The sequence below is a fragment of the Nerophis lumbriciformis genome, linkage group LG02, assembly GCF_033978685.3.
Source record: "Nerophis lumbriciformis linkage group LG02, RoL_Nlum_v2.1, whole genome shotgun sequence".
Taxonomy (NCBI): domain Eukaryota; kingdom Metazoa; phylum Chordata; class Actinopteri; order Syngnathiformes; family Syngnathidae; genus Nerophis; species Nerophis lumbriciformis.
Window position 1 is genome coordinate 14,814,328 of NC_084549.2, and position 27,641 is coordinate 14,841,968.

The window sequence follows — 27,641 nt, forward strand, 5'->3', positions numbered from 1 at the left end:
TTTTTCCCTCCTCCATAATGTAAGTTCGAAAATATGGAAGTTATCAGCACGACTGTGAATCCTGTCTTGATTGCAGTCAATGCAAGTCATCAGAATCAGGTAATACACCAACTTATGTGTTTGTCTTCATGAAAGATATATATGTTAAACATGCTTGTATTGTCATTTAAACACCTTTTAACATGTTAACAAACACGTCAAAATAAATAAATATAAATATATACATATATACCGTATTTTCCGGACCATAGGGCGCACTGCCGATGAATGGTCTATTTTCGATCTTTTTTCATATATAAGGCGCACCGGATTATAGGGTGCATTAAAGGAGTCATATCATTATTGTTTTTTTTAAATGTAAAACACTTCCTTGTGGTCTACATAACATGTAATGGTGGTTCTTTGCTCAAAATGTTGCATAGATTATGTTTTACTGATCATCTTATTTACGTGGCTCACCTTCGTCAGCGTCTTCTTCCCGTCATCTTTGTTGTAGCGGTGTAGCGTGCAAGGACGGTAGTGGAAGAAGTGTCAAAAGATGGAGCTAACTGTTTTAATGACATTCAGACTTTACTTAAATCAATAACGGAGCAGCATCTCCTCATCCGGAAACAACAACAAGGCCAGAAATGTGTCCTGTGAAAAACCGTCCGACCGGAACTCTCTAATAACTAAAGTTCCTTGGGTGAATAATGTAAAGTCACCACACCGGTATGTTTTAGTGCTTTCATAGCGAGTTTACTGACATATATAAGTAAGAACTTTACACTACTTTATATTAGAAAGGGCAACAGCGGAGGATGAATCTCACATAACAAGAAGATAGAGAAAAAGAAGAAACCTATCGACTACGGTGTCGCCACGGACCACAAAGGCGGACACGCGCAATTTTTCAGGATGTATGCAGATCCCAAATACAGATCAGCAGGTACCAGAAGGTAAGAAAAGTTGCTGTTACTCCCTCCGAGGTCTTAATCAAGGCTCAAGTTGTTTGTTTTTCTCACCCAGACATTTATTTCAGCCACGCCTTCTTCTCGTTAACAACGATGCCAAAATAATGCAGTCAGAACTAATAAATAAGAAAAACAGAACTTACAATTAGTCTGACATCAAATAAAAGAAAACACATTGATTTCACATATATTATCAGAAAGAAACATACCTCATTGGCCTCATCAAACTCCCAGGGAATAACGTTTATTTTGAAGCCGAGACTCTATTAACGTCTTCCATCAAATGCTTGCTGTCTCATGCTGCTTCCCTTATTCCGTCACATATTAATTGTCCCCTCAACAATGTGACCAAACCGGAACAAAAAATATGTTCCCCTCCAATTTACATGGGTTTTGTAACAAAAATAAAGTTAACATATACTTGCATGAATTAACCAAATGAAATACATTTTTTATTACATTATATGTAAATATGGGGGGCTTCACGGTGGCAGAGGGGTTAGTATATGAACTTATATTTATACATTGTATTTATTTATTCTAACCAACTATGAAATCATAAAACATATATACAATGTGCTTCTGTCAGCAGCTACAGTTTCTTTTGCATAATATTGCGAAACATTCGGTCTCCCCTAGAGGGGGGGGGGGTTACCCACATATGCGGTCCTCTCCAAGGTTTCTCATAGTCATTCACATCGACGTCCCACTGGGGTGAGTTTTTCCTTGCCCTTATGTGGGCTCTGTACCGAGGATGTCGTTGTGGCTTGTGCAGCCCTTTGAGACACTTGTGATTTAGGGCTATATAAATAAACATTGATTGATTGATTGATTGATTGATTGACTGTTGAGTTTTTAGGGGGGGGGAAAGGATTTCATAGCTTACCAAAGTCATACTAAAACATTTTGATAGGTTTTTGAGCGCCGTGTGTAATGTTCTATATTTTCAATGGAACATATACAATGTTGGTGTTGTTTACTTGAGTCATATTGCCATCATGGTGCAGTCTACACGTATCTCTTATGTGTGACTGCCATCTACTGGTCACACTTATCTTTGCACCATGTACCAAATAAAATTGATTCAAGGTCGGTAAGCAAAACCAGAATTATGCCGTACATGAAGAAAAAAGGATTTTAAGTGTGCCTTATAATCCAGAAAATACGGTAAATACATTAATTCTGCTATATATGTGTGTGTATATATATATGTGTGTGTATATATATATATATATATATATATATATATATATATATATATGTATGTGTGTGTGTGTGTGTGTGTGTGTATATATGTGTGTATATATATATATATATATATATATATATATTCACACACATATGCAGATGAGGTAGATCACCTGGACTTGGTCATTGGTCATTTAATATTTCATGTTAAAAAACCAAAACAAATTTCCGACCTTACACGAAAAGCAAGTGATATTTTGACATTTCTTATGTCGCCGCATGGATGCGTTTGCATTTCCCCGGAGGGGAAAATCCTGTCATTAAACTATTTTACTACCCTTGTCTCTAGCCCGGCCAAGCAAAAGACACAAAAAAAAGGAGGGTTGTGCCGTGAAGTATTTGCATTTATGCCACATAATGTGGAGCACACTAGCAGGCATTGTGCACTGTTGTGTACAGATTTGACTGGGAAATTTTATTCGGTGTGAATTCAACCTAAATCCATAACACTTTGTAAAAAAAAAAAAAAAAAAAAAGGGAGTGTCACTGCCGATGTCGCGCACCTCCCACCTTTGCTTTAGGTTACACATTCTTGTGAAAGACAAGTGAGGACATCTGAAAAAGTGAGAAGTGCAACGAAACTGCCACAACACGTTGATGGGTGACAAGACTGCAGAATTCTGGCGAAAGTGTTTCTATTATTATTATTATTATTATTATTATTTATATTTATTTTCAGCCAGCGTGACGACCAAAAATGCCGTGCCAGTACACGGTGACTGTGGCTACAGGCAGCCAGTGGTTTGCAGGGACTGACGACTACATCTACATCACACTGGTGGGCAGTGAGAGCTGCAGCGAGAGGACCCTGCTGGACAAACCTTTGTACAATGACTTTGAAAGGGGAGCGGTGAGTGACCAGGAGAACATGCAAACATAAAAGAAATACAGAACATTTGAGAAATGCAAGAGCCGCTTGGACACATTTTGTGCATCAAAGATGCTAAAACCAATACAATGTAGGTCAATATATGCAAAACTATCTAAAAAAAACCATTGTATATTGTTGTTACATGCCACAAAGCAAATTATTATAATATCCAACAACTTATCTCATTAATAATCAATTCATTATGTTTTCTACCAAACCAAAAAGTGTCCCTCTGCCACACTGTGAAGGTCTTAGGTCGGAAATACGACTCTTTGGTATATATTTGCGAAATAGCCTGCGAATGTTAGCATTTGTCAATGACCAAAATATATGTTTGAGGTGTACACAGGCAAAATTAGCCAAAAATCTTGCCTGCTAATGTTAGCATGCTAACAGTTAAAATAGGTCAATTAACTAAATATATGACTTGGAGGTGTGTAGCTGCCACATTTGCTAAAAAGTTGCCATGCTAATCAGGGTTTCCCACAGCGCTTTGTTGTTAAGGCGGCCGCCTTAACAACAAAGAGCCACCGCCTAAACTAAAGTCTTAACCAGTTGCTCAGCTTAGTTCTGCCTCTGTTTCTGTCAGTACGTCTCTGCAGCACCCAGCATTGTCCCACCCACACAACCATCTGATTGGTTAAACGCAGAGCGGTAACAGCCAATCAGCAGTGCGTATTCAGAGCGCATGTAACAGCCAATCAGCAATGCTTATTCAGAGCGCATGTAGTCAGTGCTCAGGCAGGCAGAGAGGAGAGACGGTGGGTTGAGCAGAAAGATGTTTAGCAGGTAAGCGTAAGGCAGCGGACTCTCCCCAAATTACAATAAACACTTCCAAGTCAACTACTAGTAACATCACTATGAGCCCGTTGACGTTCTAGAAACATAAGCGGCAGCTCAGTTCGCTTACAGTCCTTGAGGTGAAGGCTAGTTAGCTTTTAGTGTAACGTTAGCTCACTGTTCGGTGTGTGTGTGCGTGCGGGCTTGCGTGTGTTACGGACAGCAAAGCCCTGTCTGTCTGAGAGAAAGACAAGCATTATTGACCTACAGTTAAATAAATGATAAATGGGTTGTACTTGTATAGCGCTTTTCTACCTTCAAGGTACTCAAAGCGCTTTGACACTACTTCCACATTTACCCATTCACACACACATTCACACACTGATGGAGGGAGCTGCCATGCAAGGCGCTAACCAGCACCCATCAGGAGCAAGGGTGAAGTGTCTTGCTCAGGACACAACGTACATGACGAGGTTGGTACTAGGTGGGGATTGAACCAGGGACCCTCGGGTCGCGCACGGCCACTCTTCCACTGCGCCACGCCGTCCCAGTTAACAACAAAGTTATTTCAATTTACCTTTTTCTGTGTTGATTGAGCTGTGTTGAAACAGCAAAAAAGGACATTATGTTAAATGAAGAGTTTCCTGAAGCTGTCTCTGATAGTTGATATAATAATGTAACTGCATCATAAAGCCTACATGAACTCCATGGTGTTCAGGGATGAATAGTCTCTCCTATTGCTATTGTACTATTTTTTCAGCTATAGTTACATTAATCATTAGTAATGTAGCAGCCTAGTTTTGAATGGCAGGGTCCCTGCTATCACATGTTGATAAAAATATAACATTTACATAATAAAAATCAACTACAGGCTTCCCAAATGCTGTAATAAATTAAGCATGATGAGTTGAGCATATGTCAGCATGTGGCCCCAAACGCTTATTGCAAACGCTTACTTACAATTAGTCATTAATTTGACTTATTAAGTCATTTTTGTGTCATTATTTTGACTTAGTAAGTCAATATTTTGTCATATTTTTGACTTATTAAATTACTAAGTCAAAATATTGACTTACTAAGTCATAATAATGACATACTTAGTATCTCAGGTAACGAGGACTGTTTTGTGTATTGTTTTTACTTTACGGAAAAAATATCGAGATATTTGGCTGTGGTGGCAGCAATGAGATGGAGACATGATGGCGACAGGCCGTGTTACGCTGTTCCTTACACCCACCCACCCCCTTCCCCCTGGAGAGACACCACCTTAACTAACAAATTTTCTGTGGGAAACACTGCTAATGTTAGCATGGCAACATTAGTACCAAAATATCTGACTTTGTGGTATATGCCTACGGAATTAGCTAAAAACAAAAAGTAACATGCTAATGTTAGCATGCTATCAATTATCAAACATTAGCTATGATGTGAAGGCTGAAAAGCTGAATTGTTAGCTTGACAGTCAGATAGCAACAGGCAATCTAAAATATTACTCTTCGGTGCATATCTGCGAAATGAGCTGAAAAGGCTAGCTTGTATCTGTTAGCATTTGTCAATTACCATATGTTTGAGGTGTGCATCGGCAAAATTAGCCAAAAATCTTGCCTGCTAATTTTAGCATGCTAACAGTTAAAATGGGTCAGTTAACTAAATATATGACTCGAAGGTGTGTAGCTGCCAAATTTGCTAAAACTTTGCAATGCTAATGTTAGTAAGGCAACATTAGTACCAAAATATATGACTTTGTGGTATATGCCTACGGAATTAGCTCAAAAAAATGTAACATGCGTATGGTAGCATGCTATCAATTATCGAACATTAGCAATGATGTGAATGCCGAAAAGCTGGATTGTTAGCTTGACAGTCAGATAACGTGCAGTCAAAAATATTACTCTTTGGTGCATATCTGCGAAATGAGCTGAAAAGGCTAGCTTGTATCTGTTAGCATTTGTCAATTACCAAAATTTATGTTTGAGGTGTACACCAACAAAATTTGCCAAAAATCTTGCCTGCTAATGTTAGCATGCTAACAGTTAAAATTTGTCAATTAACAAAATATATGACTCGGAGGTGTATATCTGCCAAATTTGCTAAAAAGTTGCCATGCTAATGTTAGCATGCTAAGAGTTAACATATGCGTAAAGTACCAAAATATATGACTCTATACAGTGTTTTTCAACCACTGTGCCGAGGCACACTAGTGTGCCGTGAGTTCCAGTCTGGTGTGCCGTGGGAGATGATCTAATTTCACCTATTTGGGTTAAAAATATTTTTTGCAAACCAGTAATTGTAATCTGCAAATGATGTGTTGTTGTTGAGTGTCGGTGCTGTCTAGAGCTTGGCAGAGTAACCGTGTAATACTCTTCCATATCAGTAGGTGGCAGCCGGTAGCTAATTGCTCTGTAGATGTCGGGAAGGTAAAAAGGTGTCTTAAACCAAAAATAAACAAACGGTGAGTGCCCCTAAGAAAAGGCATTGAAGTTTAGGGAAGGCTATGCAGAACGAAACTAAAACTGAACTGTCTACAAAGTAAACAAAAACAGAATGCTGGACGACAGCAAAGACTTACTGTGGAGCAAAGGCGACGTCCACAAAGTACTTTCGAACTTGACATGACAATCAACAATGTCCCCACAAAGAAGGATAAAAACAACTGAAATATTCTTGATTGCTAAAACAAAGTAAATGCGGGAAATATAGCTCAAAGGAAGACATGAAACTGCTACAGGAAAATACCAAAAAAAGAGAAAAAGCCACCAAAATAGGAGCGCAAGACAAGAACTAAAACACTACACACGTGAAAACAGCAAAAAAACTCCAAATAAGTCACGGCTTGATGTGACAGGTCGTGACAGTACACCTACTATGAGACAAGAGCTGTATTGATGCATGGTTTGTTATGGTTTAAAGTCATATCCAACAATTACGACAACAATTTTTACTGTCAACTGAGTTTCGCTTTTTTATGACTTCTGCTGGTGGTGTGTCTCCAAATTTTTTCAATGCAAAAAATGTGCCTTGGCTCAAAAAAGGTTGAAAAACACTGCTATAGTGTATGCCTATGGAATTAGCTTAAAAAAAATCTACCATGCTAACATGCCCACATTAGCATGCTATCAATTATTGAATATTAGCATGGATGTGAATGCTGAAAAGCTGAAGCCAAATTGTCAGCTTGCCAGTCAGATAACAATAAGCAGTCAAAAATATGACTCTTAGGTACTGAAAAGGCTAGCTTGTATCTGTTAGCATTTGTCAATGACCAAAATACATGTTTGAGATGTACACGGGCAAAATTAGCCAAAAATCTTGCCTGCTAATGTTAGCATGCTAACAGTTAAAATAGGTCAATTAACAAAATATATGACTCGGAGGTGTGTAGCTGCCAAATTTGCTAAAACTTTGCCATGCTAATGTTAGTATGGCAACATTAGTACCGGTACCAAAATATATGACTTTGTGGTATGTGCCTACGGAATTAGCTCAAAAAAATGTAACATGCTTATGTTAGCATGCTATCAATTATCGAACATTAGCAATGATGTGAATGCCGAAAAGCTGGATTGTTAGCTTGACAGTCAGATAACGGGCAGTCAAAAACATTACTCTTTGGTGCATATCTGCGAAATGAGCTGAAAAGGCTAGCTTGTATCTGTTAGCATTTGTCAATTACCAAAATGTATGTTTGAGGTGTACACCAACAAAATTAGCCAAAAATCTTGCCTGCTAATGTTAGCATGCTAACAGTTAAAATTTGTCAATTAACAAAATATATGACTCGGAGGTGTATATCTGCCAAATTTGCTAAAAAGTTGCCATGCTAATGTTAGCATGCTAAGAGTTAACATATGCGTAAAGTACCAAAATATATGACTCTATAGTGTATGCCTATGGAATTAGCTTAAAAAAAATCTACCATGCTAACATGCCCACATTAGCATGCTATCAATTATTGAATATTAGCATGGATGTGAATGCTGAAAAGCTGAAGCCAAATTGTCAGCTTGCCAGTCAGATAACAATAGGTAGTCAAAAATATGACTCTTAGTTACTGAAAAGGCTAGCTTGTATCTGTTAGCATTTGTCAATGACCAAAATACATGTTTAAGGTGTACACCGGCAAAATTAGCCAAAATTCGTGCCTGCTAATGTTAGCATGCTAACAGTTAAAATATGTCAATTAACAAAATATATGACTCGGAGGTGAGTAGCTGCCAAATTTGCTAAAAGGTTTCCATGCTAATGTTAGCATGCTAAGAGTTAACATATGCGTAAAGTACCAAAATATGACTCTAAGGTGCATGCCTACGGAATTAGCTTAAAAAAATGTAGCATGCTAACGTTAGCAGGCTATCAATTATCGAACATTAGCTTTCGTGCAGTGATTTCTTCAGATTCTCTGAACCTTTTGATGATATTACGGACCGTAGATGGTGAAATCCCTAAATTCCTTGGTTGAAAAATGTTGTTCTTAAACTGTTTGACAATTTGCTCACGCATTTGTTCTCAAAGTAGTGACCCTCGCCTCATCCTTGTTTGTGAATGACTGAGCATTTCATGGAAGTTGATTTTATACCCAATCATGGCACCCACCTGTTCCCAATTAGCCTGTTCACCTGTGGGATGTTCCAAATAAATGTTTGATGAGAGTGGGGGGGCGTGGCCTGCGGACCTGCAGCGAAGCGGGGTGTGCCAGGACCGGCTTCGAGATCAGCGGCAGGTGTGTAGATGACACAGCTGAGAGTGTTTGTCTGATCACCTGTCGCTCTGTTAAAGGCAGCAGTCGGGAAGGAGAGAGAGAGTTGATGGTGGAGAGCGAGCACGAGCGAGAGCGAGTGCAGAAGTTGACATGGCTGAAATGGACAAAAAGGACAACTTATTGAAAAATAAAAGACTGTTCAAAACCCTGAATGCAGCTGTCATGTCCGTGGTTGGTGGTCCAAAGAACCCGGAAACAAGAGACTTCCACAATGAGCATTCCTCAACTTTCTCAGTCTTTTTTCCCCCCACTTGTGCCAGCTTTTCTGAAACATGTTGCAGGCATCAAATTCCAAATGAGCTAATATTTGCAAAAAATAACAAAGTTTTCCAGTTCGAACGTTAAGTATCTTGTCTTTGCAGTCTATTCAATTGAATATAGGTTGAAAAGGATTTGCAAATCATTGTATTTTGTTTTTATTTACCATTTACACAATGTGCCAACTTCACTGGTTTTGGGTTTTGTACATTTAAAAACATTTAATTGTCGTCAGGTGGACTCCTACCTGGTGAGCATGGAGGAGAACCTGGGTGAGCTTGTGTTGGTGAAGCTGGAGAAGAGGAAATACTGGGTGCAGGACGACTGGTACTGCAGGTACATCGCCGTGAAGACTCCAGGTGGAGACTATATGGAGTTCCCGTGTTACCGCTGGCTGGTGGGCGACAAGGAAGTGGTGCTGCGGGATGGACGGGGTAGAAATCAATCACAAACCCCAGTAACGATCCGAAACATTCCGTCACAAAGTCGCTATTTCTTTTAGCTCAGCTGCCTCAGTGGGATAAGACTAGCCTGGTCAAGCAGCACAGACAAAACGAGCTGGAAATGAGGCAAAAAGCTTACAGGTAGTCTGATTTTACAAGCTCTCATTGGCGGATTGCTCCCTATAACATTTTTTTATGTGCACTGTAGATGGATGGAGTGGCAGCCAGGCTTTCCTATGAGCATAGATGCAAAAAGACATACGGATTTACCACGGGACATCCAGTTTGACAGTGAGAAAGGAGTGGATTTCGTATTGAACTACAGCAAAGCGTATGTATCGCCTCTAAAAAAAACCTTGTTTGTGAGACTAAACCGGTTTGGAGAGGGTGAAAATAATAACCTGAGGAAAGAGTCTGGGTCTAGTTACCTGTAGAATAGACATAACATTGTGTGTCTGGATAAAGATCACTTGGGTTGCTTGTGGATGTTTACAGACAGACAGTCTCTATTTTATCTGGATTTGAATCGGCAGAGATTTTTTTTTTAAATCCCATTTTGCAAGAGTGCCCTTGCCAGAACAGGCAGAAATACCGGGTACATGCAATAACACAGCTAAAACACAACATCCTGAGACCAGATCTCTCGGTTTTAGGTCATTTTCTTACTTGGAGCAGGATATTTAATCAAAAGCTTTTCCACCCCCAAGTTGTTTTAGAAGCCAAGATTTGAAAAAAAAATAGCAGTGTCCAAAGTGCAGCCTCAATGGTTAGGTCTATTCTGAGTTTCCGAATAGTGTGGTTTATGTCCTGGTTGTGGAACTGTAGACCAGTGTGATTTGTGGACCTGGGGAAAGCATTGACCCAGGTTCCAAGAGGAATCCTGTGAGGGGTTACTTTGCGAGTATGGCACTGACTGATTCAGGCGGGTTTGTTCCCTGTATGACCCAGAGCTTGGTACACATTTCTGCCATTAAGTTGGATTTGTTTCCACAAGGTTTAGACTCTGCCAGGGCTTTAGTGATTTAGAATTTCTTGGTGAAGCCATGGCGTTGAAAGATTCCGGTTTGTTGGCTGCAGGGTTAGGTCTAGTGATGTGGTCCTGCTGGCTTAATCAAACTGTAACTTTCAGTTCTTAGTAGATCGGTTGAAGCAACCGGGATGGGAATCAGCTCCTCCAAGTCTGAGTCAATGGTTCTTGACCACGAAAGGCTGAAGTGCCATCTCCGGGTCAGGAGTGAGATTCTGCCACAAGTGGAGGAGTTCATACGTTGGGGTCTTGTTCACAAGTGAGGGAAAGATGGATCATGATATTGATTGGTGCAGCGTCTGCAGTGATGTGAACTCTGCATCGGTCCATGAAAAGTGAGCTGAGCCGAAAGGCAAGGCTCTCAATTTACCAGTCGATCTATGTTGTTACCCTTATCTATGGTCATGAGTTTTGGTTAGGGACCGAAAGGACAAGATTTCTGTCTGAAATGAGGTACCTCATTTCAAAACAGAGTATAGAAACTCTTGCCATCCATAGGAACTCATCTGTGTCTCCTCTAAATGGAAAGGAGCCAGATTCCTAAAGCATGTGGTCAAGGGGTCCCTGGTCCCTGGGGAGGATTAGAGCACATCCGACGGGCAGGGGGCCTCCAGGAAGACCCATTACATGTTGGAGCGTCTTAATTGGCCTGGGAAGTGTTGGGCTTCTCTGCATACAGTAGGCTGTTGTCCGTGCAATGAAACCCTGGATAAGCCAAAGTTGTATAGATGGATAAATGAGACATATTATACGTATTTGCTTGGATGTGGATGTTTTTTTCAGATACCTTGGCATGTATTGACCTACAGTATATTGGATTGGTTGGTTCTAGCATATTTACTGCAAAAATGTATCAAAGTAGACCTGGAAATGGCATCTGCCTGTGTTCCTAGAAGAATCCTGTGAAGGGGTATTTTGGGAGTCAGAATCAGAATCAGAAATACTTTCTTAATCCCCGGGAGGAAATTTGGAGATAGGGTCCTTCAATTTTTAAGTATGCGTCCCCGTGTGGAAAAAGTTCGAACACCTCGGTTTTCGAGCATCCAATCAAGACAACAAACAGACACGTGTTAGGTTTTGATGTACTTGAACTCAACTGATAATAAACATCACTTTCCAGAATCGAGAACCTGTTTGTGAACCACTTCATGCACATGTTCCAGTCGTCCTGGAATGACTTTGCAGATTTTGAGAGGATCTTTCTAAGAATCAAAAACACCATCTCAGGTCAGCCTTAAATCTTTTATTACGCATTTATATTATGGCCTGAACACAGAGGCGCAAGGAACTTCTTGAGTTCTTATTAATTCAGAAAATGTAACTGCTCAAAAACCCTCTTGTATGTAAATTTAGGGGGTTCTACACACAACCCTCCTCAAACTAGCTTAGTATCGCACCCCAGAGAAAGACAGTGAGAGAGTTATAAAATAATAGAATCTGTCACCGGAAAGATTTAAAATGTAAAGGTAGTCAATTTCAGTTAGACGGTTCCATTTCCAGAGGTGCTACCTGAAAATACTCCTCCCAGGGAATTTGTCTGATCACCACTGAAATTGCACCCTGTATACCAGACAAATGGTTTTTGATAAATTGCGAAATTTGTGAGTTTTCCTGTAAGATGTGGGAGGAGCTTGGCTTTGAATTTGCAGAGTCGCCTTAAAAGACGCTCTTCGGAGGGTGAAAAATAAAACACGAAATCCAAAATGCATGCTAATCATAACAGGACACAGGATAATTAATTAAGTAGCTATGTTACTCTGGTTTGAAGTTGTTATTTGCTACCAAAATGGAACCATGTGATCTTGACAAATGGCCAGCGATAAATAGAAACATTTGGTAGATATTACTGTAAGGTGTGGGGAAAGCTTGGTGATGTAGTTTGCTGATTTGTCTTGAAATATGGCGTAGAATATCAGCATTACTAACATTTCTGTTTAATACAGAGTATGTGATGCAACACTGGAAAGAAGACTTCATGTTTGGCTACCAATTCCTGAATGGCTGCAATCCCGTCGTCATTCAAAAATGTAACAAACTTCCTGAGAAGTTTCCCGTCACCAATGAGATGGTTGCTATCAGCCTGGAGAGAGACTTGACACTGGAACAGGAAGTAGAGGTAAACTAACAATGATTACATACCGATTGAGCCCATGCTAATTATTTTGGCTAGTTTTACACAATAGTGCCTCTCTAGTACGATCTTTATTGATTAGTCTATTTACATACATATCAGTCCAATATCACTAAGTTTACAGTCATTGAACAATGCTATTATGTTTTTGGCAAAACAGCTCTGAAAAAAATATAAAACAATTTACATTTGATGGCTGATCAAATACAGTACTGCAGTTTTTTATGTTATTTTTTAATGTTTTTAATTGTTTCAATATCTCTTTCGACAATACCAACATTTTCAAAGCCCAAAGTGTTCTGGCTTCATAGTTTGGAGAGATATTAGAGGGGCTGCCCAATTGAGCAAAGATATTTAAGGGAGTCAAGTCGGACTGCAACAACTAATCGATTAAATCGATTAAAATCAATTATAAAAATAGTTGGTGATTAATTTAGTCATCAATTCGTTGGATGTATGCTATGCGCATGCGCAGAGGCTACTTTTTTTCTTTCTTTTTTTTTTAACCTTTATTTATATGCAACATTTACAAACAGCTGAGAAGCAATAATCAAAATATTATGGGTGTAACAGTACGTGTATTTGTATTGAACCGTTTCGGTACGGGGGTTTCGTTTCGGTGCGGAAGTGTACCGAACGAGTTTCCACACGGACATATTAAGTAGCGTACTGCACGTTGTGTAAACAATCCTCAAAATGCCGGACATTTGAGGCATTTATGAAACTCCGCCCTGACAGCCCCACAAAAGATGACATGTCTGGTGAAAAGAGGACGTATGGTCAGTCTATACATAGCCCGTTAGCTGTTGGCATGTTAGCAAAAGAGGACTAGCAGTGATCGGTTTCACCGAACGTGAAACCGATCCTGACCATACGTCCTCTTTTCACCGGACATGTCCTCTTTTGCGGAGCTGTCAGGGCGGAGTTTCTTAAATGCCTCAAATGTCCGGCATTTTGAGTTAGGGTTGCGTGTATTTTCAATGTACGTTCAGGGTTAAGAAGGTTAAAAACACAACAAATTGTGCGTGCGAGTGAGAGAGTTGTGATAAACGTGATAAATGCGTCGCCGGGCTCTGCTTTTTATCCATAGATTTATCAGATTTAATTTTTTTATTATTATTCTTAGCAGGGGTGTCAAAAGTGCGCATTTTTGTAACATTTTCCTTGTATTATTTGGCAAGTTGAAAGAACATGGCGCCCGTATGCTGTTTTATTTCCAATAAAATACTGGAAAGGATAGAAATGTAGTTTGTCTCTTTTAGCCTATTTATTAATCGATTAATCGAAGCAATAATCGACAGATTAATCGATGATCAAATTAATCGTTAGTTGCAGCCCTAGAATCAAGTCAAACAATAGTGGCAGGCGGAAAAAAGGGCTGCTCAGGCTAAAGATTTATAAATAAATAAATGATAAATGGGTTGTACTTGTATAGCGCTTTTCTACCTTCAAGGTACTCAAAGCGCTTTGACACTACTTCCACATTTACCCATTCACACACACATTCACACACTGATGGAGGGAGCTGCCATGCAAGGCGCTAACCAGCACCCATCAGGAGCAAGGGTGAAGTGTCTTGCTCAGGACACAACGGACATGACGAGGTTGGAACTAGGTGGGGATTGAACCAGGGACCCTCGGGCCGCGCACGGCCATTCTTCCACTGCGCCACGCCGTTATTGGTCCCAGTTGGAGAAATTCATTTTCACTGTTGTACATTTAAACAATAGACATTACACTTCACGAACAAAAATAACAAAAAGACATAATACATGACCGACACATTTACAGGCTTGTCAGACAGGTCGGCCGGGCCTGCTGTTTAGGGCGGCTACAGCCGCAGGGATAAGGCTTTTCCCGAGGCGGGCTCTCCGGAATTTGATAGTTCTGTGCCCTGATGGTAGTGGGATGATGTATTGGTGTAGTGGGTGTGTCATATCCTGGACTATCGTGTTTGCCAGTCCTGATGGACCTGTTGTTTAGATCTGAAATGTTGGGTGTGGGTAGGCCGATGATTTTAGCTGCTATGTTTATAATGCGTGTGAGTTTGGTCCGGTTGGTTACAGAAAGCATAGTGAAAAAAACATGTGGAACAGTACAGAAGGCTGGGTTGAACGATGCTTTTGGTTCAGTAATAACAGGAGGTGAGGTGTAACGTATAGTCCTTTAAGGTTACGGATGGCTGACAGTCTTTGTTGACTGTCAGCCAAAGCTTACAGTATTCCTTTACACCGGCCATAAGCTCATTGATTGGCTTTCTGGGCGTGCCTACTTGCCAATGATTGACAGCACGCAGCAGCTGACCAATCAACATTCAGATGCGAGATAAGAGCGAGTTGGCCTCCACACGGCAATGTGCTCCATTCAAAGTCTGATATATTGCTCCCACCCACACACTTCTGATATCCAAATTTCGTGACTGGATGATTTTGTTATCGACTTTTATTGATACACTAGACCAGGGGTCGGCAACCTTTACCAGTCAAAGAGCCATTTTGACCAGTTTCACAAATTATAGAAAACAATGGGAGCCGCGAACATTTTTGAAATTTTGAATGAAATAACACTGCATTCAAAGTTTTTTTTTTGCTTTGTGCTATGTATAAACCAGGGATCTCAGACACGCTGCCCACACCTTTATATGGAATTTTTAAGCTGGTGCGGTACGCAGGTTTTTAATGAATAGCGCTTTTCAGCGTCATGCGTGCCGAGATTGTACAGCTTTTAGCGCTCACTACAACCAGCGTGCCTGATCAGCCACATTTTGTATGGGGCTTCCGCTTGTTCACGTAGGTCACAGCAAGGCATACTTGCTCAACAACCACACAGGTTACACTGACGGTGGCGGTATAGAAAAAAAACTTTAACATTCTTACTAATAATGCGCCACACTGTGAAGCCACACCAAACAAGAATGACAAACACATTTCTGGAGAACATCTGCACCGTAACACAACATAAACACAACAGGACAAATACCCAGAATCCCATGCAACCCTAACTCTTCCGGGATACATTATACACCCCCGCTACCAAACCCCGCCCACCTCAACCGACGCACAGAGAGAGAGGGGGGGGGGGGGGGGGGGTTGATGTGTGAGGGAGCAGGCTTGGGGTGGGGGCGGGGTTTGGTGGTAGAAGGGGTGTATAATGTAGCCCGGAAGAGTCAGGGCTGCATGGGATTCTGGGTGTTTGTTCTGTTGTGTTTATGTTGTGTTAAGGTGCATTTAAGTCCCATCTTAAAACTCATTTGTATACTCTAGCCTTTAAATAGCCCCCCTGTTAGACAAGTTGATCTGCCGTTTCTTTTCTTTTCTCCTCTGCTCCCCTTTTCCTTGAGGGGGGGGGGGGGCACAGGTCCGGTGGCCATGGATGAAGTGCTGGCTGTCCAGAGTCGGGACCCGGGGTGGACCGCTCGCCTGTGCATCGGCTGGGAACATCTCTGCGCTGCTGACCCGTCTCCGCTCGGGATGGTGTCCTGCTGGCCCCACTATGGACTGGACTCTTACTATTATGTTGGATCCACTATGGACTGGACTCTCACAATATTATATCAGACCCACTCGACATCCATTGCTTTCGGTCTCCCCTAGAGGGGGGGGGGTTACCCACATATGCGGTCCTCTCCAAGGTTTCTCATAGTCATTCACATCGACGTCCCACTGGGGTGAGTTTTTCCTTGCCCGTATGTGGGCTTTGTACCGAGGATGTCGTTGTGGCTTGTGCAGCCCTTTGAGACACTTGTGATTTAGGGCTATATAAATAAAGATTGATTGATTGATAGATGTTCTCCCGAAATGTGTTTGTCATTCTTGTTTGGTTTTGGTTCAAAGTGTGGCGCATTATTAGTAAGAGTGTTAAAGTTGTTTTATATGGTCACCGTCAGTGTAACCTGTGTGGCTGTTGACCAAGTATGCCTTGCTGTCACGTACGTGTGCAAGCAAAAGATGTATATTGTATAACAAGTGTTGGGCTGGCACGCTGTTAATACAGGTGGTAGAGAGCGCCAAATGTTGTACCATCATGGCACGCCCTTATTATAGCTGTAAGGGTGAAAATCTGTGAATTTTAATCCTGGGAGTTTTCTGCGAGAGGCACTGAAATCCGGAAGTCTCACGGGAAAATTGGGGGGTTCAGCAAGTAAGCTGCTGAGCCGCATCAGAGTGATCAAAGAGCCGCATGCGGCTCCAGAGCCGCGTGTTGCCGACCCCTGCACTAGACAGATGATCGCTAAGCTACACAATTTCAGATCTTGCGATTGTTTCAGTGGAGCCCCCTGCAGACAGAAGAATGTACATTCATCTGATATTGCCTACATGTGGTTCCAGGCAGGGAACATCTACATAGTGGACTATGAAGTGCTGGATGGCATCAAACCAAACTGCACAGACCCATGTACCCTGCAGTACCTGGCAGCGCCCCTCTGTCTTCTGTACAAGAACACACACAACAAGATCCTGCCAATCGCCATACAGGTAAGGTGTTGTTGCCTGTGTTTCACTTTTGTTTCTTACCGTCCTCCTTTCCTTCCAGTTGGCTCAGACTCCCGGCGAGGACAACCCCATCTTCCTGCCCACAGACAGTCAGTACGACTGGATGCTGGCGAAGGTCTGGGTGCGCTCGGCCGACTTCCAGCACCACCAGACGGTCACGCACTTACTCAGAACGCATCTGATCTCAGAGATGTTTGCCATCGCCATGTTCAGGCAGCTCCCTGCGGTCCACCCTGTGTATAAAGTAATATTTCTTATTGATTGGCTTATCAGGACATTGGTTGATTGATGCGGTGCTTCCACAGCTGCTCATGCCACACGTCCGCTTCACCATCGCCATTAACACCAAGGCCAGGGAGCAGCTCATCTGTGAGTGCGGTATCTTTGACAAGGTGAGTAAAGTTCTGTTCAAGTGGAGCCTCATAAAAATCAACTTACACTAAGTTGTTAGAAGGCATATTTTTCTAAAAACACAAAATCTGGTTGAACATTGTTGCATCCGATCAGTCTTCCTCTCAAGAAATGAAACACACTGGTCAATCCCAAGTTCTTTTGGATGACATATATGTTGAGTAAGAAGAACCACCGAGACAGAATAGTACTTGGCCAAGTTTTACTAAAGCTTTACGAGACCAGCCCTTACAACGCGACAATAGCATCAGCAAGAAGAGGTCTAAATCCATACTAAAAGAGTCAGCTTATGTAGAGCGCAAACAGCCTCTCCCGTCCAGAAAGAAATACAACTACTGTTCCAAACAGATAAGGCCTTCTCCACAGAAACGGAGTATGTTATACTTCTACGCCAGTGGTTCTTAACCTTGGAGGTACCGAACCCCACCAGTTTCATATCCGCATACACCGAACCCGAACCGTAATCATAAAATGATGTTATTACGTTAAAGAAATACTAATAAAGATATATTTTACAAACAGACAGTTACAGGAATGTACACATGATCCTATGTTTACATCTCATTGTGCAACATGTGAATGTTTTAGTGGGAACTAAATGCGATATCTGAAAGGGGTACACATTATTTCCAAAGTAGGACCCCCCACCCAGACATATAATACTAGTACAGAGCTCATGAAAAACAATATGTTATAGTCATTGTAAGTGGGCACAAACACTTATATTAGAAAATAATCTCATGGAAATGACTGTTTTCATTTGATTATAATAATAAAACATTTAACTTGTTATTTAGTCAGGTTTGGGACAGGTGTGCTGCAGGTCTGACGTCGCTCACATGTGCTCCACCGAATGCTTAAGGAGTTTTTGCGTTTGCTCACACATATGGAAAATTAGAGGGAACATTGTTTGGGGGTATCCATAATACGCCGACAGGGAGAAGTTTGTGTTTACACGATGAGTCGGGTGTGTCTTGACCTACGCGGCGGAGGCTCTGCCGAATCCCTGAGGCCGACTCACCGAACCCCTAGGGTTCGATCGAACCCAGGTTAAGAACCACTATCCTACGCGGACAGTACGGCGCCTTCAAGGTAAAACTACTAGCAGACATAAGATGAAGACCCAAAGTGTTCACATGGTAAAATTTTAGCTGCTTCAAACATGACTATGGATGAAGAAAGAACACTTAAAAATAGGGATGTCCGATAATATTGGACTGACGATATTACTGGCCGATAAATGCTTTAAAATGTAATATCGGAAATGATCGGTATCGGGCCCTGCGATGAGGTGGCGACTTGTCCAGGGTGTACCCCGCCTTCCGCCCGATTGTAGCTGAGATAGGCTCCAGCGCCCCCCGCGACCCCAAAAGGGAATAAGCGGTAGAAAATGGATGGATGGATGGATCGGTATCGGTTTCAAAATGATCGGTATTGGCTTCAAAAAGTAAAATGTATGACTTTTTATAACGCCGCTGTGTACACGGATGTAGCTGGAAGTACAGAGCGCCAATAAACCTTACTTGCACTTCCTTTGCGCGCCGGCCCAATCACATATCTACAGCTTTTCACAAACACAAGTGGATGCAAGGCATACTTGATCAACAGCCATACAGGTCACACTGAGGGTGGCAGTATAAACAACTTTAACACTGTTACAAATATGCGCCACACCGTGAACAAACACATTTCGGGAGAACATCGGCACCGTAACACAACATAAACACAACAGAACAAATACCCCTTGCAGCACTAACTCTTCCGGGACGCTACAATATACGCCCTCCTCCCCCAACCCCACCCACCAATAATAATGCACTTTGTGACTTCAATAATAAATATGGCAGTGCCATGTTGGCATTTATTTCCATAACTTGAGTTGATTTATTTTGGAAACTTTGTTACATTGTTTAATGCATCCAGCGGGGCATCACAACAAAATTAGGCAGAAAAATGTGTTAATTCCACAACTGTATATATTGGTATCTGTTGATATCGGTATCGGTAATTAAGAGTTGGACAATATCGGCAAAAAAGCCATTATCGGACATCTCTACTTAAAAATATCTAATTCTCACAACGCCAAATTGTGCCACCTTTTTTTTTTTAATTTGGAGCTTTTACTGTATTTATTTTCCACAATACTAGTCCATTAGACTCGGTTTGACTAGGGATGCAACAGTTATAGATTTTGACTGTACGTCTATAGTCCAGGTAATAATTCCCGTTTCACGATTATGATGCATTGATTAATTCCACAGCAAAATATTTACAAATCCAATAGACATTCCTTTTTTAATTATTTACTGTATAACTGTCCTACACAACATTAGCCAAATAATATCATAATAACAGTACAAAATAATAAACACAAACAAGTATTATTAATAATAAATAAATACATGATTGTATTAATAATAAGGACTAACTTTATTGAATCCCAGGAGAAATGTTAGTCATGTGGGTAATAAAGTCAAGTGTTCGTGTCATCCATGCCCATTTATTCATTTTTAATAATATATTTCATGCCGTGTTAATAATAACTAAATGCACATATTTATACCCGATGGCATAGTGATGATATTCTACAAGCTCCTGATATTACGTTAGTGTTTTACACTTGCTATAATAACTTATCTGCCTATAGTTTATTCCAGGGATTCATAACCTTTTTGACCTCGAGGCCCAACTTTTCCAGTACATTGACACTAAAATAGTAACCTTACTCTTGTTTTTAATTCTATTCAATAAACATATCTAACCTACTTACAGTGTACAACCTTGTCAAATGATATGAAAGCATGTGTTAATAAAAAAGATTAGTATCAAGGCTTAGGTCAGGCTGATTACAGAAATAATTACTACTGCAAGAGAAGGTAGTCAATTACAAATGTACATACAATTATGCAGTCCTAAAATAAATACATTCTAAGGTAATTATTAATAAATAATAATAATATACAGTACAGGCCAAAAGTTTGGACACACCTTATCTTTATTTTCATGACTACCGTATTTTTCGGACTATAAGTCGCAGTTTTTTTCATAGTTTATGAAAGTTGCATAATGTTTTTTTCCTTCTTTGTTAGGCATTTTCGGCAGGTGCGACTTATACTCCGGTGCGACTTATACTCCGAAAAATACGGTATTTACATTGTAGATTGTCACTGAAGGCATCACAACTATGAATGAACACATGTGGAGTTATGTACTTAACAAAAAAGGTGAAATAACTGAAAACATGTTTTATATTCTAGTTTCTTCAAAATAGCCACCCTTTGCTCTGATTACTGCTTTGCACACTCTTGGCATTCTCTCGATGAGCTTCAAGGGGTAGTCACCTGAAATGGATTTCACTTCACAGGTGTGCTTGAAGGAAAAGGAAGAAAGAGGGGGATAAGACTGAGAGACAACAACAACAGCAAATATGATATGTACAAATATGACAGGAAAAGTGATAGCAAACAAGCAGTTAGTGAAGTAAATATTAACACAGAAATGACAATGAACATTAGTGCACTACAAATGGAGCAATACAAATAACAAGAGACATAGCACTATTGATAATGAATAATAACAATAATAATTACCTCTACTTTCAACAATACAATTGTTTCAAATGCAACAATACATATGTGTAATAACTTGAATTACAAAAGAAAGCAGATAAATTGAGAGGGAGAAAGAGAAGCAAACTATATTAACCTTGTAGATTGTTATAGTAATAGGTTAAGCTTTGTCAGCGTTAAACATTCAACACAGACAGGAAGAAGTGAATTATATTCATAATGAAGTGAATTATATTTATATAGCGCTTTTCTCTAATGACTCAAAGTGCTTTACGTAGTGAAACCCATTATCTAAGTCAGTGGTTTTAAACCTTTTTTGAGCCAAGGCACATTTTTTGCGTTGAAAAAATCTGGAGGCACATCACTAGCAGAAATCGTTAAAAAACGAAACTCAGTTGACGGTAAAAAGTCGTTGTCGCAGTTGTTGGATATGAATTCAAACCATGACCAACCATGCATCACTATAGCTCTTGTCTCAACGTAGGTGGACTGTCACCACCTGTCACATCACGCTGTGACTTATTTTGAGTTTTTCAGTGTTTTCCTGTGTGTAGTGTTTTAGTTCTTGTCTTGCGCTCCTATTTTGGTGTTGATTGTCATGTCATGTACGGATGTACTTTGTGGACGCCGTCTGCTCCACACGCTGTAAGTCTTTGCTGTCGTCCAGCATTCTGTTTTTGTTTACTTTGTAACCAGTTCCGTTTTAGTTTCGTTCTGCATAGCCTTCCCTAAGCTTCAATGCCTTTTCTTAGGGGCACTCACCTTTTGTTTATTTTTGGTTTAAGCATTAGACACCTTTTTACCTGCGCCCTGCCTCCCGCTGTTTCCGACATCTACAAAGCAATTAGCTACCGGCTGCCACCTACTGATATGGATGAGTATTACACAGTTACTCCGCCGAGCTCTAGACAGCACCGACACTCAACAACAACACTTAATTTGCAGACTATAAATACTGGTTTGCAAAAGATATTTTTAACCCAAATAGGTGAAATTAGATAATCTTCCACGGCACATCCGTGCCGAAAATAACGTCTAGATAGAGAGAGTAGCTTTTTGTGATGAAATAACTAACTAATCGTTGCATCCCTAAGTTTGACATCTTGTGAGTCGTGTGTGTTTTCTGCTGTCGTCAAGGCCAACGCCACAGGTGGAGGAGGTCATGTTCAGCTGGTCCAGAAGGCCATGAAGTCTCTGACTTTCAGGTCTCTCTGCTTCCCTGACATGATCAAAGCTCGTGGAGTGGACAACAAGCAGGAGCTGCCTACCTACTTTTACAGAGACGATGGCTACAAAGTGTGGGAGGCCACCAAAGGGTGAGGCCTGCACCATTGATCCTTCCTACACCAGGAGGACTTGACTCCTGTCCTGCGTTTTGCTCTGCCAGCTTCGTGTCCGACGTGGTCACCATTTACTACGCCAGCGATAAGACGGTGAAAGGAGACGAGGAAATCCAGGCCTTTGTTAAAGATATTTGCAACTTTGGCATGCAGGGCTTCGATTCCTGTGGTAAGAATGGAGTCATGCAAGCGCAGATGTGAGGAAATACGCTTCCTGTGTCTGGAAACTTTACACCGGCGTGTTTGTCAATTTTGTCTGTTGACAAATTGCAGAGTTCCCCAAGTCACTGAAATCACGCGATGAGCTGATTGAGTTCTTGACTGTCATCGTGTTTACTGCTTCAGCCCAGCACGCCGCCGTCAACTTTGGACAAGTACGTAAAATAACTTAGGAAAGAAACCTTCTGTCTGTTCATGACATGCACATACATAATCATGGTATCAAATGTTGGTTGATTTGAGCAGAATTTTAGTTATTAATTTTTTTTTTCACAAATATATATATATACAGGTTAAAGCCAGTAAATTAGAATATTTTGAAAAACTTGATTTATTTCAGTAATTGCATTCAAAAGGTGTAACTTGTACATTATATTTATTCATTGCACACAGACTGATGCATTCAAATGTTTATTTCATTTAATTTTGATGATTTGAAGTGGCAACAAATGAAAATCCAAAATTCCGTGTGTCACAAAATTAGAATATTACTTAAGGCTAATACAAAAAAGGGATTTTTAGAAATGTTGGCCAACTGAAAAGTATGAAAATGAAAAATATGAGCATGTACAATACTCAATACTTGGTTGGAGCTCCTTTTGCCTCAATTACTGCGTTAATGCGGCGTGGCATGGAGTCGATGAGTTTCTGGCACTGCTCAGGTGTTATGAGAGCCCAGGTTGCTCTGATAGTGGCCTTCAACTCTTCTGCGTTTTTGGGTCTGGCATTCTGCATCTTCCTTTTCACAATACCCCACAGATTTTCTATGGGGCTAAGGTCAGGGGAGTTGGCGGGCCAATTTAGAACAGAAATACCATGGTCCGTAAACCAGGCACGGGTAGATTTTGCGCTGTGTGCAGGCGCCAAGTCCTGTTGGAACTTGAAATCTCCATCTCCATAGAGCAGGTCAGCAGCAGGAAGCATGAAGTGCTCTAAAACTTGCTGGTAGACGGCTGCGTTGACCCTGGATCTCAGGAAACAGAGTGGACCGACACCAGCTGGACTGCTGCTGAGTGGTCCAAAGTCATGTTTTCTGACGAAAGCAAATTTTGCATTTCCTTTGGAAATCGAGGTCCCAGAGTCTGGAGGAAGACAGGAGAGGCACAGGATCCACGTTGCCTGAAGTCTAGTGTAAAGTTTCCACCATCAGTGATGGTTTGGGGTGCCATGTCATCTGCTGGTGTCGGTCCACTCTGTTTCCTGAGATCCAGGGTCAACGCAGCCGTCTACCAGCAAGTTTTAGAGCACTTCATGCTTCCTGCTGCTGACCTGCTCTATGGAGATGGAGATTTCAAGTTCCAACAGGACTTGGCGCCTGCACACAGCGCAAAATCTACCCGTGCCTGGTTTACGGACCATGGTATTTCTGTTCTAAATTGGCCCGCCAACTCCCCTGACCTTAGCCCCATAGAAAATCTGTGGGGTATTGTGAAAAGGAAGATGCAGAATGCCAGACCCAAAAACGCAGAAGAGTTGAAGGCCACTATCAGAGCAACCTGGGCTCTCATAACACCTGAGCAGTGCCAGAAACTCATCGACTCCATGCCACGCCGCATTAACGCAGTAATTGAGGCAAAAGGAGCTCCAACCAAGTATTGAGTATTGTACATGCTCATATTTTTCATTTTCATACTTTTCAGTTGGCCAACATTTCTAAAAATCCCTTTTTTGTATTAGCCTTAAGTAATATTCTAATTTTGTGACACACGGAATTTTGGATTTTCATTTGTTGCCACTTCAAATCATCAAAATTAAATGAAATAAACATTTGAATGCATCAGTCTGTGTGCAATGAATAAATATAATGTACAAGTTACACCTTTTGAATGCAATTACTGAAATAAATCAAGTTTTTCAAAATATTCTAATTTACTGGCTTTTACCTGTATATATATATATATATATTATAACATTTAATTCGCTAATCATCAAAATAAAATGACTATTTGATTAATTTTTGCTGAACTTAATTTAGATTAATTACATAGGATTAAATAATTTCAAGTGTTTATTAATAATGGCATCATTATCATTGTTATAAATAATATTAGAGAGCATTACAAAACATGAATACAACTTTTTTTTAATATAATAATTTGTAATAATTACAATTTTTATTATCATAATAAAAAAAGACTGATGAAATATTGTTCAAGTTAACCAACATTTTGATTTATTTATTAATGAAAGCCGCTTACAGGGGTGGAAAAAAATAATTCAAGGTGTTTAATAATAATTTAATCATTATCATAAATATTATTTTTGTATGTTATATTACAAAACATTACACAATATCACTCAAACTTTTTTTTTTTTATACATAATTTGTAATAATTAAATAGGCTAATCATGAAAAAAATACAACGAATGTATTTGATGAAATATTGTTCAAATTAACCACAATTTAGATTAACTACATAGGAGAAAATAGTTTCAAGTGTGTATTAATAATCACATCATTATTTGTATTATCATTTTTATCAGTCACATTAGAAAGCATTACAAAACAAGAATAAAACGTTTTTATAAAATATTTAATAATTACAATTTTAATTAGCATAATAAAAAAGTCTACTATTTGATGAAATATTGTTCAAGTTAACCACAATTTAGATTTATCAATGAAAGCCGCTTACGGAGGTGGAAAAAATAATTGAAGGTGTTCAAATTAAATGATTATCATAAATATTTGTATAAGTTATATTACAAAACATTACACAATATCACTCAAACTTTTTTTTTTTCCCACATAATTTGTAATATTTAAATTGGCTAATCATGAAAAATTTACTACTAATGTATTTGATGAAATATTGTTCAAATTAACCACAATTTAGGATTAATTACATAGGAGAAAATAGTTTCATGTGTGTATTAATAATCACATCATTATTTGTATTATCATTTTTATAAGTCACATTAGAAAGCATTACAAAACACGAATACAACTTTTTTATATAATAATTTGTAATAATTAAAACTTTAATTAGCATAGTAAAATAAAGTCTACAATTTGGTGAAATATTGTTCAAGTTAACCAGAATTTAGATTTATCAATGAAAGCCGCTTACAGAGGTGGAAAAAATAATTCCAGGGCTTTTTTTAATTTGTATTATTATTATTTTTACAAGTTATATTACAAAACATTACATAACAGCACTAAAACGTTTTTTTTGTTTTTTTTACATAAATTGGTATAATTAAATTGGCTAATCATGAAAATATACTACTAATGTATTTGATGAAATATTGTTCAAATTAACCACAATTTAGATGTATTAATGAAAGCCGCTTACAGAGGTGGAAAAAAATCATTCAAGGTGTTTTTTTATTATTAAGTTATATTATAAAACATTACACAACATCAATAAAACTTTTTTATTTATTTATTTTTTTACATAATTTGTAATAATTAAATTGACTAATCATGAAAATTTACTACTAACGTATTTGATGAAATATTGTTCAAATGAACCACAATTTAGATTTATTAATTAAGTTTGTTTACATAGGAGAACATCCCCAAAAGTGTTTAATAATAATAATAATAATGATCAAATCCTCATCCTTATTATCTGTCATTATTTTTACAAGTTACATTAGGAGCATTACACAACAACAACACAACAATTTTGTTTACGTAATAATTTTTAATAATCTAATATGCTAATCGTCATACTGAAAATATTATTTGGAAGAATATTGTTCAAGTTTACCACAATTTAATTAATGAAATGTGTTCAAATAGGAGAAAATAATTTTGAATGTAGCAGTAGTTCATCTAGCACATGACAATTTACTAAATTATACTGCTTGAAAGTGTATTTTCTTCTTATAGATTAGTCTTTTTGATTACATTTTCACTTATGTTAATATATTAATATGATATAAATGAAAATATATGCAATTATTACAATAATATGAATTTTTTTTCATTCAAAAACCTCAAAGTGCTCCAGAAAAAAAAGCTACAAAATATGAATATACCGTATAGTCAAAAATTAAATGAGCAAGTGTCTCCAAACGTTAAACTGCTACTGCAGTGGATCTAATACTTTTTTCCACCAAGTACCACCTCAGATAAAACTTGGCACTTTGTAATGACCCCACGTTATAATACAGTAGCCTAGTATGCCTAAGTATTCATTAAAAGAGTAAGCGGTTTTATTTCAAAATTATTTAATATTTTTAGCAACTGTATCATTACACTCTATATCGGAAAATAAAACACTGTACTTTAATGAAGTAATTATTTGGCGTGCCACTACAGAGGACATTTTTAATAGGATATTAATATTCCGTGCACCTTTTTGGCATGGTGAAGTACGACTGGTGTTCCTGGATCCCTAATGCTCCATCCACCATGAGAAGGCCTCCTCCCCACAAGAAGGGCTTGGCAAACGTGACCCTGATCATCGACAGCCTGCCTGACCGAGGACGCTCCAGCTGGCACCTGGGGGCCGTCTGGGCCCTCAGTCAGTACCAGGAGAACGAGGTGAGGGGCTAAAAAGGTCACTTTAAGCGTTTCCCCGTACTTCAACACGTTCTCTTCCCCCATAGTTGTACTTGGGAATGTACCCCGATGAGCACTTCATCGAGAAGCCAGTGAGGGAAGCCATGGAGAAGTTCAGGAAGAATCTGGCAGAGATCAGCAGCGCCATCAAGACGAGGAACGAGGGAAAGAAACTGCCTTATTATAACATGTCACCTGACAAAATCCCTAACAGTGTTGCTGTTTGAGGGGCTGCATGGTTATTATATTGTACTGTTTTTTTAATTAAATAAATGAGGCAATAAAATACTAACTTTGTTCTTTGATATTATTTGCCTGATTTAACTATAAAATGTTAAGTTCTAATATTAATGTATTCTTGCATTATCAATTCATCCATATACATTTATTTTTTGTAAAATTAGGATTTTTTCAAACTTTATCAATAAAGCAATTTTCATACATCAAACATGCAACAAGTGATTTACAAACTTAAAACTTGTAGTTATTACTTTGTTTTATTATGTTTCTTTTAATAGTAAAACTTTCTCTCAAAAAGTTTATTTTTCCCAGAATTTTTGCCCAAACAAACACATTTATTTACTTATCTTAATTCATTCCTAGTTATTTCACTTAAAATTTGACTT

General features: G+C 39.2%; 1 protein-coding gene across 1 annotated transcript; it reads left to right on the forward strand.

Annotated features, from left to right (window-relative positions):
• alox5a (arachidonate 5-lipoxygenase a) lies at positions 1-27,307 on the forward strand. Its single transcript, XM_061943569.1, has 15 exons — positions 1-99; positions 2,881-3,051; positions 9,105-9,303; positions 9,372-9,453; positions 9,521-9,643; positions 11,460-11,566; positions 12,283-12,455; positions 16,799-16,945; positions 17,004-17,207; positions 17,269-17,355; positions 22,081-22,259; positions 22,331-22,452; positions 22,557-22,657; positions 26,827-26,997; positions 27,063-27,307. The coding sequence occupies exons 2-15, from the start codon at positions 2,899-2,901 to the stop codon at positions 27,240-27,242; spliced, it is 2,028 nt and encodes a 675-aa protein (XP_061799553.1). The 5' UTR covers positions 1-99; positions 2,881-2,898; the 3' UTR covers positions 27,243-27,307.
• Positions 27,308-27,641: the final 334 nt, after the last annotated feature.

Coding starts and splice junctions, on each gene's coding strand:
- alox5a (XM_061943569.1), top strand. CDS start 2,899: ATGCCGTGCCAGTACACGGTGACTGTGGCTACAGGCAGCCAGTGGTTT. Junction 11,567..12,282: donor AATCAAAAACACCATCTCAG/GTCAGCCTTAAA, acceptor TGTTTAATACAG/AGTATGTGATGCAACACTGG. Junction 22,453..22,556: donor GCAGGGCTTCGATTCCTGTG/GTAAGAATGGAG, acceptor GACAAATTGCAG/AGTTCCCCAAGTCACTGAAA.